At 53.3% G+C, this 11889-nt stretch overlaps 1 protein-coding gene across 1 annotated transcript; it reads right to left on the reverse strand.

The window, feature by feature from the left end:
- Positions 1–2844: 2844 nt before the first annotated feature.
- On the reverse strand, positions 2845–11635 carry SELENBP1 (selenium binding protein 1). Its single transcript, XM_043458214.1, has 12 exons — positions 11510–11635; positions 8715–8771; positions 8459–8571; positions 8040–8225; positions 7243–7363; positions 5549–5731; positions 5088–5266; positions 4309–4387; positions 4093–4214; positions 3747–3839; positions 3464–3582; positions 2845–3265 (listed from the first exon to the last, which is right to left on the reverse strand). Exons 1-12 carry the CDS (start codon positions 11511–11513, stop codon positions 3103–3105), a joined length of 1419 nt encoding a protein of 472 aa, XP_043314149.1. The 5' UTR covers positions 11514–11635; the 3' UTR covers positions 2845–3102.
- Positions 11636–11889: the final 254 nt, after the last annotated feature.

Consider the following 11889-nt stretch of genomic DNA (forward strand, 5'->3'; position numbering starts at 1 on the left):
CTCATTGCAGTGGCCTCTCTTGTTGCAGAGCACGGGCTGTAGGCAAGAAGGCTCAGTAGTTGGGGCTCACCAACTCCAGAGTGCAGGCTTAACTGCCTGACAGAATGCGGGATCTTCCCAGACCAGGGATCATGCCCATGTCCCCTGCATTGGCAAGCGGATTCTTAACCACTGGACCACCATGGAAGTCCTGTTTTTAACCTTTTAAAACTTGTTCCTCTGTCTCCTGTATTTCCTGTAAACTGACCACGAGCTCTTCAGTCTTGATTAGTTTAATTTTGACTTTTTGGCAAGAATACTTTATGCGTGGTGCTGTGTACTCCCTACTGCATCAGGTTAGGAGGTACTCTTTTTGTGATATAAAGATTGAATGATGTAGTCAGGTTTCATCATCTGATCTAGCCATTATGAAACCCCATTTCAGTCTTTCATTGAATGGTTTTAGCAGTCACTGATGATTATTGCCTGGATCCAGTTGTCATTAGGTTACACATTGGTACATCCAGATTCTATCACTCCTTCTGAATTTACCAGCTAAAATTCTTTGTTGCTGTTATTTGGTTGGTTGTTTTCTTAATTTTATTTTTGCCTGGGAGTTGGGAGGCCTTGGGGTTGGGGGCATCAATTTAGGGGCAGCATTTGATGTCCCAGGGACTGATGGGACATGGAATCCAGCCCCTAAAGGCTGTCATGCATTGGGGGAGCTGATGGCTACCCCTTCCCACAGGTCAGGACACCTGGGGCCTAACCGCCTTGGGGTGCTAGGTTGTAACTCACCAGGACCACATGTTCCTGCCTACCAGCTGACATTTTGTAAAGGATTTTGTAAGGGACCTTTCCTCATCAACTATTTGCTTACCCCAAGGCAAGTTTTTTCTGAAGAAGTTTGGTTATCGAAAAGGACAGGGTAGAAACCTAGGAGAGACTTGTGTTGTCTGGGTTTGAGTGCTAAGTTGCTTCCATCATGTCTGACTCTTTGCAACCCCATGAACTATAGCCCACCAGTCTCCTCTGTCCATGGGATTCTCCAGGCAAGAATACTGGAGTGGGTTGCCATGCCCATCTCTTCCCAACTCAGGGATTGAATGTCTCTTGTATCTCCTACATTGGCAGGCAGGTTCTTTACCACCAGCACCAGCTGGGAAGCCTGAGACTTCTGTTACGTGCTACATGCTAAGTTGCTCAGTCATGTCTGACTCTTTGAGGCCCCATGGACTATAGCCTGGCAGGCTCCTCTTTGAACTCTGTTAAGGCCCAGTAAATCCCAAGGCTCCCTGAAACTTAATCATCCTTTACAGTCACTTGTTCATTAAGGCAGAAGCTGGATGCTGAGAATAGGCAGGAATTCTCAGTATAATGTGGCATATATTCGAGCTGAGATGAAGTGTTTGTTGTTGTTATTGTTTAGTCGCTAAGTCTTGCATGACTCTTTTGTGACTACCATGGACTGTAGCCCGCCAGGCCCCTCTGTCCATGGGATTTCCCAGGCAAGGATACTGGAGTGGGTTGCCATTTCTTCCTCCAGAGGATCTTCCCGACCCAAGGACTGAACTCGTGTCTCCTGCATTGGCAGGTGGATTCTTTCCCACTGAGCCACCAGAGGTAAAGCTAGGATGTCACTAAACTGGAGCCATTAGGGAAGGAGGTTTTCCCAGGGATGTGACAGTCTAGCCCAGATGGCAGCTAAGGCAGTGAGAGGGAATCAGCACTCAAGTTGAGGTAGATGTTTCAAGGAGCATGTTTAAAGACCTCAAGGAGAGGGAATTTCCCTGATGGTCCAGGCGTTAAGACTCAGTGCCTCCAATCATTGGGGAACTAAGATCCCACATGCTGCGTGGCATGGTCAAAACGAAACAAAACTGTAACGACCTCAAAGGGAAAGAGGGGCAGCCTGGCCATCTTGGGGGTTTCAGACTGTTCCAGTATTTAGAATAAAGACATCTTTGTGGAAGACTGAAAAGAAGGTGGATTAATACCTGCATGTTGCTTGGTACTGTCTTGGGTAGACAGTGAAGGAGTCAATGGAATTACTGCTTGGCTGCTGCCTCTTAGATTCCTGAAACTTCCACTGCATTCCTCTTACAAACAACTAATGACTTAATGCAGAGAAAGGAGACATCTCTGATTTGGGCAAAGTTCTAAAACACCGTCCAGGCAAGGGGGGAAGAGTGCTGGGGCCTGGTCTGCTGGGTTGGTTACCTTGATGTCCCAGCCTTCCTGCCCCATCTTGTTCCTGTCTTCCAGATAGGAGGTGACAAACCTAACCTCCCTGGACCGGTGTGTTCTCTCAGTCTTGTCAGCAGCATTGGGAACTGACAGCACATCTATGTCAGGGCTCTAGGGGATCTCCTGTGTGTGAGAGGGCAGGTTACATCCTCCTGGGGGTGGTGGATGAGATGGGTGGGTCATTAAAAGAAAGCACAAATTAGCAACTTCCCTGGTGGTCCAGTGGCTAAGATTCTACATTCCCAGTGCAGGGGGCCCAGGTTTGGTCCCTTTTCAGGGAAGTAGATCCTACATGCCACAATTAACAGCCTGCACAGCCAAATACATAAATGTTTTTTTAAAAATTTAAAAGATTAAAAAAAAAAATAATAGTTTAGGAACACTGGTTGATAGCCTGCCAGCTCTCCTTGTGACAACCACCTTCAAAATCTTCAGGTTCTGTCTGGCCACAGAAGTGAGATTTTGGCACCATTAGCGTCATACCGGAATCATCGGCATGAACTAGTCATCATAACTACCCCGCCCCTTGGTCCTCTTCAGGACTTTCCTGCAAGATACAAAGGGTCGGCAGAGGAGGACCCATAGGCCCAGTGCCCCCAGAGACAAGGTGATCTCAGGAAGAGGTTCACCCGTTTATTTCTTAGAAAAATCATTTCCAACAGCTCATGTAAAAACAGCACAGTGAGCGGCTTGCAGCCGTGGCAGGCAGATGGAGACATGGATCACTACATGTCAACAGCCTGGGTTTGGCTTTAAAAGGAGAAGCTGCTAAGGGTCGGAGGCTGAGAAAGCAGAGTGAAGCCAGGTCTCTGCAGAATGGAGGGTCCAAAATGTGGAATGCAGCTAGGAGCTGGAGTTGGGGGCTGGGGGGCTGCTTCAGAGCCAGATGTCAGAGCTGCAGTCGCCCCCAGGGTAGCGGAGCTCATGAGCCAGGGCTGGGCCAAGGGGCTCCTTCCCAAAATCCACCAGGAAGTTGGGGTTCAGCTTCAGCCCTCCCCTGACTGTGTCTACGTCGATCTGCAGCATCACAGAGCCTTCCCTGGAGGAAACAGGGCAGGAGAAGAAAGAGGTCAGAGGGGGCCACCTTTCCTTCCATCAAAATTAGGTAAGAGTTGGGGGAGGGAGGAGGGCTTCCTGAGGAGGGAGCAGAGTCTGCAAGCAGAGCTGAGGAGTCTTCAGGAAGCCCAACCCCTCTGGGAGAGGAGGGCTGGGAGGGGAGCCCAGGTTGTCTCCTTACCTGATAAGATCAGGGTAAAACTGCTTGTCCCAGGCACTGTACAGCGACGTGGTGACATAGAGACGTGTCCCATCCAAGCTGAGCTGGATCATCTGAGGGCCTCCAGCCACTCGCTTCCCCTTGGGAAAACCAGGGGTCAGACCCCAGGGTCATATACAGATCGTGGGAACCAGTGGGCACCACTCAAACCCTGAGAGGTATTCAGCTGCGGCCCAGCCCTCTCCCCTATACCTCTCCAGCAGGGATCTGAGGGGCCCTTGATCTGTCGGGGAGACAGCCTCACCTTGACCACCAGGGGCTCTGGCTGGCATTTTAGCTCCTGGTCCTCCAAGACCTGCACAGGGCCTCCCTTAACAATGCTGCCCCCGAGGAAGATCTGGATGGGGAGGAGCAGAGCAGAAAGGAAGACAGTGGTGGGCGGTGAGGACATTCCAGGAAGAGCACCTCACTTGCTCATGTTCCCCACGTGCAACCACGATTCCCTGTGGTTCTGGCCCGAACATCCCTCAGCCCCCATCTCTGCTTTTCCTGCACCTTCTTTATCATCCGCCAGGTACTTTGTACCCTCCGCCTCATGTCTAGACGTCTACTTCCTCCCTCCCTCCCTCTCCATCCTGCTGGGACCCCACCTGTCCCGCAAGGCGGGGCCTCTTGGGGTCAGAGATGTCGTACTGTCTCAGGTCCCCGTGCAGCCAGTTGCTGAAGTAGAGAAAGCGGTCGTCCAGGGACAGCAGGATGTCAGTGATCAGGCCTGGGGGTAGGGGGTGGGGTCCAGAGGCTTTAGGGACTCCTGTTCCCCAACCCAGGAATCAACATTCCAATTCCCATGCTCCCCGAGCACTCACTTGGCATTTCAGGCAGTATCCAGCCCTTCACTTTCTTGGGGGGCACCTGGATCACCTTCTCCACTGACCAAGTCCCTCCCTGCATTGGAGTTAAGAGGCAGAGAGGGGAGCCTGTCAGAGTTGGGTGATGGGTGTCAGGTCTAGGTCTCCCCAGAGTATACTGTCTGCAGAGAGAGAGTAGGTACAGGGTCTTCTTGCCACTAGGGTCTAACTCCCACGCAGACCCTCCTAAGGCAGGGATCATGTCTGCTTTCCCCTTATATTCCCAGCGCTTAGCACAGTGTGTGTGTAAGTGCTAAGTTGCTTAAGTTGTGTCCGACTCTTTGCGACCCTATGGACCTCAGTCCACCAGGTTCCTCTGTCCATGGGGTTCTCCTGGCAAGAATACTGGAGTAGGTTGCTGTGCCCTGCTCCAGGGGTTCTTCTCAAGCCAGGGATAAAACCCACATCTCTTTACATCTACCTACATTAGTAGGTGGGTTCTTTACCATGAGCGCCACCTGGAAAGCCCTAGCACAGTGCCTGACTCACTAAATATTTTTTGAATGAATGAATGAATAAATAAATACGGCCAGTTGGGGCTTAGGGAGAAATTAGCCTAGGACAGAGAAGAGAGGCAGGGCAGGTGGCCTTATTTTTAGTTCCTGGGAAGTCTGGGTTGGTGGAGCCAGAGGAGGAGGAGACCTGGGTCACCCTGAGGGAGAAGGGAGTGACACAGTACGGAAGCTGGCAGAGAGTTGACAGGACTGCTGGGAGGAGAGGGCCAGAGCTCACATCACCTGGTTCTTGTAGAAGCGCTGGATGTTGGAGCCAAGGGCACAGCCCACGAAGCCCTGGTCAGCGGCCGGGTTGTGTAGGAAGCGGATCTCCAGGGGGATGAGACCGTCCTGCAGAGTCAGGGTCTGCACCCTCTCATGGCGCTGCCAGTCCCACACGTGTAAGCATTGCCCATACAGCCCTGGGGTGGAGACATGGTCGGAAGATGGAATCAGGATCAGGGCAGGAGAGCCTGGGCCAAGGCTGGGGCCCAGCCCAGGGTAGAAGGATGAAAGATGGGTTGGAGGGATCAGAAGGATGTTTGAGCAAGTCAGAACACTCAGCACATCCTATTCCATCACCCCAAGGTTCCAGGATCCACATGAGGGAAATAAGATGGCTGGAGAGTGGGTGTTTGGAATAGAAAGCAGGGGTTCATGTGAGCAAGCTCCAGCCAGCCCACGGGTATACGGGGGATTCTCACCTGCCTCTACATCAGCAGGGTTGAAGCCATCTCGTAAGACATTGGGAGCTGCCCATTCAGTACTGATCATGACATTGTGTCGAGGTTGGTACCAGAAGTCATAGCCCATAGGCGCAGCACCTCCAGGCCGCTCCCACGTCCCCTTCACCTCAAATGTCTCTCCATCCAGGAGCACAAAACCCCCTGAGCAGTGAGGAAAGTCAAGCGGTAGGTAGAGGTGGTGGAGAGAGGCCCCACATCCAGCCCTCACCCCAGGCCTGTCCGAAAGGCTCTGAGCTCATCGCCTGGTGCCCCTCCTCCCCCTGGGTTTACCAGGTCCTTAGATTCAGGAGCTGGATTTGGCCACCTGTCCAAAGGGTCCCACCCAGAAGGCTGGGTGAAAGGTGGGGACTTGTTCGGTGTCCTGTCTCTCATCAGTTCATCCCTCTCCCAGACCACAGGGTTCCTTTTTCCTCCCTTGTGCCAGGATCTTTTGGGACTCCGTGCCCGATGTTTCCTCCGCCCAGCCTCCTACTTTCAGTGTAGGATTCCTGCCGGAGTCTAACCTCCATTGTGCTCACTACATTTTTTCAGACAGAGAAAATGCTATTTATTTGTAATTCGACATGAGTGCCCACTGTGTCTTTCCCTAGCTGAGTAGGTTGTGACACCTCGACATTTCTTTGCAAATGTAAATAGATGTCTACTCCTAAGTGTTCTTAAATCTTGGAATGTCATGCAACCCATCTTCTGGAAAAAGCAGTTAAATGGAGTCTAATGCAGTAACCTTGATCTACTGCAGTCTAATGCAGTAATCTACTGCAGTCTAATGCAGTAATCAGTAAGGTCATCCATGACCTTAACTGATAGTTCACTCCAAGCCCCTTGGATGGAAAGCTCTGGTGAAACAGGTGAGGCTGGCAGAGAAGCAGTACAGCACGGTGATTAGGACATAAACGGGGGCCATACTGCCGGGTTTGAGTTCCAGCTCTGCCACTTAATAGCTGCTGACTTAACCAGTCTGTGCCCCAGTTTCCTGACATGTGAAACAGGGATCACAGTAGCATCTATCTCGTAGGTCGTGTCTGGCACATAGTAGACATTTCATGTAAAAGCTATTGACCACACCATAAGTGAGCAAGTAGCTGTGACAGGTAAGGATCCCAAGGATTGTGAGATTTGCTCTTGAGTTCGGGAAGGCTGATATTAAATGTATCTGTTTTCTGAGGCCATGTCTGTACTCTCTCACATTCCCCATGGCAGACCAGAACTTGTAAGTGAATTCATCATTCAAGGCTCATCCTCATAAAAATAATTGAAACAACTGAAGTTACACACATGTGTGCTAAGTCGTTTCAATTTTGACTAACTGTGTGCAACCCTATGGACTGCAGCCCACCAGGTTTCTCTGTCCAGAAACTGAGGTTCTTGGGGTTTTCCCAGAGAAACATGGGGTTCTCTAGGCAGGAATACTGAAGTGGGTTGCCCTGCCCTCCTCCAGGGGATCTTCCCGGCCCAGGGATCAAACCCACATCTCTTACATCAACCTGCATTGGCAGCTAAGTTCTTTACCACTAGTGCCCCCTGGGAAGACTAAAGTAACATGATTATCATTTAAATATTGGTTGAGACCCCCCCTCTGATTCTCCCTGGAAGGTCATTCCATCCCTCCTGTAGTTTGGAATCCGCTTCCCTCACAGGTGTGCCTACAATACCTTTGCTGTTGCCCTTGGGGTCTCCCAGGGCACTGATCATCACCTCCCCACTGGCCAGACAGTGACTGGTGTGGAGGTAGCCCAGGTCACACTTGGCATGGATCTCCTTGGGCTCAATGACCTGGAGAGGGGTAAGGAATGATGTCAGAAACTAACAGGGCCAGGAGTCTCTACTCCTCACTCCTCCCCTCCCCCGCTTCTATTTGCTGACCCACCCTCTTTTCCTTTCAAACATGGACACAATTTTCCCTGTAGGAATATGGCAAAGATTCAGTCTGCAGAGCAGCAGCAGTGTCAGAGACTGACAACTCTCTGGTTGAAAGCTGGAATTTCTCTCCTCCCTCCTCCCCGCTCCTCCCCAGTCTTGAGGGCATTCACAGCCCTTTGAGACCATAAGCTCCTCCCAGGCTGGGAAGATGCCAGTGTCAACTCTGTATCACCAGCAGCCAGCAGTGAGTGCCTGGCACAAAGAGGGCACTCAGCAAAGTGTTGAAAGGAGGGATCAGGGGCTCCGCCTAAGGGAAACCCTGGGCTCACTAACTCACTGGTGAAGAAATGGCTCCTTCAGCTCAGAGTGAAAAACAAGAGCCTCCTTCCTCCCTTGTGGTGCCCCTGGGTGACGATAACCCAGCACACCTGGTAACTCTCCTCCAAAGTCCAGCCCCGCTCCCTGCTGCTGAGCCTGACCCTGTGCAGGTGCCCGAGGCCGCTGCTGTAGGGGCGGCTTTCCTGCCCACAGGCTGCCCCAGGCGCTGAGCCCATTAGGGGCTCAGAGCTGGCTAGGGCAGAGGACGTGCCTTGTGCAGCTTTGGAGCGCGGGGCTCGGTGGCCACGTCCACCACATAGACTCGGGAGGAGATGAGACTGGGTAGCACCAGCTTGGTGCGCGACTTGGTGCTGTCCCCGAAGCAGCTGCTGCAGGTGTTCCATCCTGAGTGATGCAGTTCGTCCTTCAGGTTGGGCATGGGCAGCCGGTGGATGACCTAGCAGAGGAGAGGGGGTATGGGTGGTGCTTATCCAGACCATGCCTCTGTGCGCTTTTCCAAAGGGGGCCCCCTGGACCTGCTGCAGCTGGCAGCAAAGCACGGCCCTGATCCCAGCACTGACCTTGCACATGGGTGGGGGTACTCTCGTGCAACGAACGACCTGAACCACCAGAGCCAGGGCAACCTAGAGGGGGGTCTCAGGGCCCTCTGGTGTCCAAGCCCCACCTCACCTGGGAATACTGGGGAGACTTGGGGTTAACATCCACAGTGGCCAGGTAATCCGGGGCTTCGGTGCCTGTGTTCCGGTAAATGCAGGGCAGGTAGACAAGCTCCTCCCTGGGTCCTGGAGGGTAGAAAGCAGGCAGTGGGGGTGATGGGCTGGGGAGGAGGGCCAGACCAGGGCAGGGTGTGCCAGCAACAGGGTCAGTAACCGGTACTGGCTTGCCCACTCCTGGGGATGCTGGATCTCAACCTTCTCACACGTACCTTTCATGGCCTCCAGAGGGGAAGGGTAGCCAGGTCCGCACTTCCCACATTTGGTCGCTGTGGAAACAATGGGGCTTGTTGGCTGGACCACACTCTGGAGGGCGAAGGCTCCTTCCTTGCATGCTGCAACCCCCAGCCCTCCCATCCCGCCACTGGCCAAGGCAGAGGCACAGTCCCAGGTCCCCTCCAGATCCTCCTGAGTGTGTGGGAGTGGTGGGAAGAGTTGCAGAGATACAACTTGAAGGTGCACAGACCCTCAAGCAGGACCCAGGGGAGGTAGGAGGAGGGGAAGTGCAGGGGAGGCTGTGTGGTGCAATGGTTATGACATTGACTTGGGTCCTCATCTCAGCTGGTCACTGACTGGCCATGGGAACTTAGACACATCACTTAACCTCCTTGGCCTCAGTTTTCACATCATCTGTAAAAAGAGGGTAATAATACCACAGCGGGCTTGTATGAGAAATAAAACAGGAGTTGAAGTCAAGCATGAGGCTGTGTACTGGCCTGGGAGCAGCCAGTAAACCCTAGTTGTGCTTGACGAGCAACCCTCAGGTGGCGCCTGTTCGTCTCATTTCACTTGAAAGGAATCTAAGCCAGGAGCCGGGATACTTCCTGCTTCCCTCCCCTCTGGGTCCTGACCTCAGGCTGCCAGCCAGCGCTAGGGTTATATAACCAAAAGTCTGGGAAGGGATAGGGGGCTGAAGTTCAAGGCTGCAGGACTGACACCAGCTGAAGATCCTTAGACCAGTCTCTACCCCTGGGTGGGCCCCATCCACTTGGTTTATCTGTAAACCAACCCTGGAGAGTTCAGATGCCCAACCACTAGAGCTGTAGGAAGTGGCCCTCCTTGTCCCCTGAAGTCTGGCAAGAGAAGCCACATGGATCTAGGCTACCAAAGTCAGTCCCTGACAAGGAGGACTACCACTTAGGCATTAAGCATCAAGTTTTGGGGCCTAACCTGGAGGAAGGGCTGAGGAATAAACAGAGGGAGCTGTAGGCCGAAAGAAACCCTGGAGTGAAGTTCACAGGACTTGACATGGCCTCCCTGCCTGGAGCATGGCCAGCCTGGCCACTGCTCCAGAGTCCAACCTCCACTGGTACCTGGGCTCAGCCCCCAGCCAAGGAGCCAGGTCCCCTACTTGCAGCAGCCACGTGACTTAGGAGTCTGAAAGGCAGTGACAGCACTGTAGAGTCCAGAGTGCGGTTTCAAGGTCCAGGTTTGACATCTACTCTCTTCCATTTTCTCCCCTTTGCCTAAAAGGACTAATAATACCTCACCTTCTTCTCTAAGTGGCTGTGAAGGTCAAACAAGACAAAGTATTTAGAAGTACTTTCAGGTGAGAAATGTTGTATAAATATGGGTAGGGCTGTGCCAGAGATCCAAGGCAGTGCCTGGTGCCCAGAGAGAAGGCTGGGCCGGGATGGGACAGGTGAGGCCCAGCCCCAAGGAATTAATACTTGTTCAGCTCTGCAACCAAGCTGTGTCAGGGTTTGGCACAGGAGGTAAGGGGGAAGGGAAGGAGGTTTCCAGAAACAGAATGGAAGGAGGTTCAAAACTCCAAGACCTCAAGGGACTTCCCTGGTGGTCCACTGGTTAAGAATCTGCCTTGCAGCACAGGGGATGTGGGTTCGATCCCTGGTCGGGGAATTAAGATTCTGCAGGCAGTAGGGCTACTAAACCCACAGCTCTGGAACTTGTGCACCACAACTAGAGAATCCTCACTGCAATTAAAAGATCCCTCATGCCGCAACTAGGACGCCATGCAGCCAAAAAAAAAACCACAAAAAACAAAAAAACTCCAAGACATCAAGACAGAGATACAAAAACTGCAAAGCCAGAGACTGAGAGAGAAGTAAAGGTATGAAGGAGGTGTGTTGTGAAGGAGGTATCGCGCCTAAGCACCATCCTCCCATCCCAGAGCCCAAGTGCCCCATGCCCCAACACCCACAGCATTTTTCTCAGTCAGGGTCAGGTCCTGTGAGCCACTCAGACTCCACTGAGCATCAGTCCTCTTTCTGGGGGAGCATCTATCTTAAGCATCTCAAGCATCATCTCTGATATCTTTGGGTTTGAGATGAGTCCAGGGGTTCTTCCAAAGCCAGGCTGCCTTGTTGGGCATTCCACCAGTACAGGAAAGAGCGAGGTCCCAAGAGGCAAGAACCTCAATACTCCCAAGCAGACCCAGGCTCCTCCTCAGCCTGACATCAAGAAGTCCATGGATAGGGGAATAGGAGAGCTTGGAGACTTGGAGGACTGAGAAGGTGGGAGGCACTGAAACAGTCTGAAACACCCCTTCTCCCCCGCCCCCCGTTTTAAGAGAGTGTGCGGACTCCCTGATCTCCCTCCTGGAGTGATTGGTGGGGCAGGATAGCTAGAGAGTGACCTGGCCACGGAAGGCCGGGTTCCCTGGTCCCTGCAGTGAGAAGCTGGCCTAGGGCTGAATCAGGGCTGTCAGTCTCCCATGGTAACTGTCAGAGAGGGTACAGTTGCTCCTAAGTGCCCTCACCCGTACGTATTTTCTCAGCTGCAGCAAGGCGCCCTGGTCCCAGGTTGCAGCTGGGGAGCTGGGTGGGAGCCCAAGGTCACCCTTCCCAGAAGTCCCTCTGCCTTCCCAGATGGACGATTCCAGAACTTTGGTTCTGGGAAATGCAGGGGTGCGGGTGGGGTGGCGACGGTGGAGCAGAGCCGGGAGGCCCCCTCCGCTAACCAGCTCCCGCTCCAGGCTTTCGGTCACTTCCTGTGGGGGGCGGGCCAGCGGCGGGCAGCGCGCGGTGGTCAGAAGCCCCCTCCTTACCCATGCTGCTCGCCGGTGCGCTTTGCTCCCGAGGGGTCTGCCAGGAGTGGGCAGAGAGAGAAGGGTGTGCGGGTGTCCAGGCTGGCTGGCTGTGCGGGAAGGGGGCACCGGGACGGGGATTTATACAAACAATTGGGGTGGGCGGGGCAGGGGGAGGGCCCGGGCCGCAGCTGGGAGGGAATGACGGGTAGCGGCTGGCCAGCTGGGGCACTTTCAAATGGCCTGGGCAGCTGTTTGTGTGAGAGTGCAAGTGTGTGTGTGAAGGAACCTGAGCGTGTGCAGATGTGCGCTGTGTCTGGGCACGTTTCCCTTTAGTGGGGTGGGTGCCTGGGCATGTGCTCTTGTGTATCTGGGCGGGTTCTCGCTCCTGTATACCCGTG

Source organism: Cervus canadensis, chromosome 2 (genome assembly GCF_019320065.1).
Source record: "Cervus canadensis isolate Bull #8, Minnesota chromosome 2, ASM1932006v1, whole genome shotgun sequence".
Lineage (NCBI taxonomy): Eukaryota > Metazoa > Chordata > Mammalia > Artiodactyla > Cervidae > Cervus > Cervus canadensis.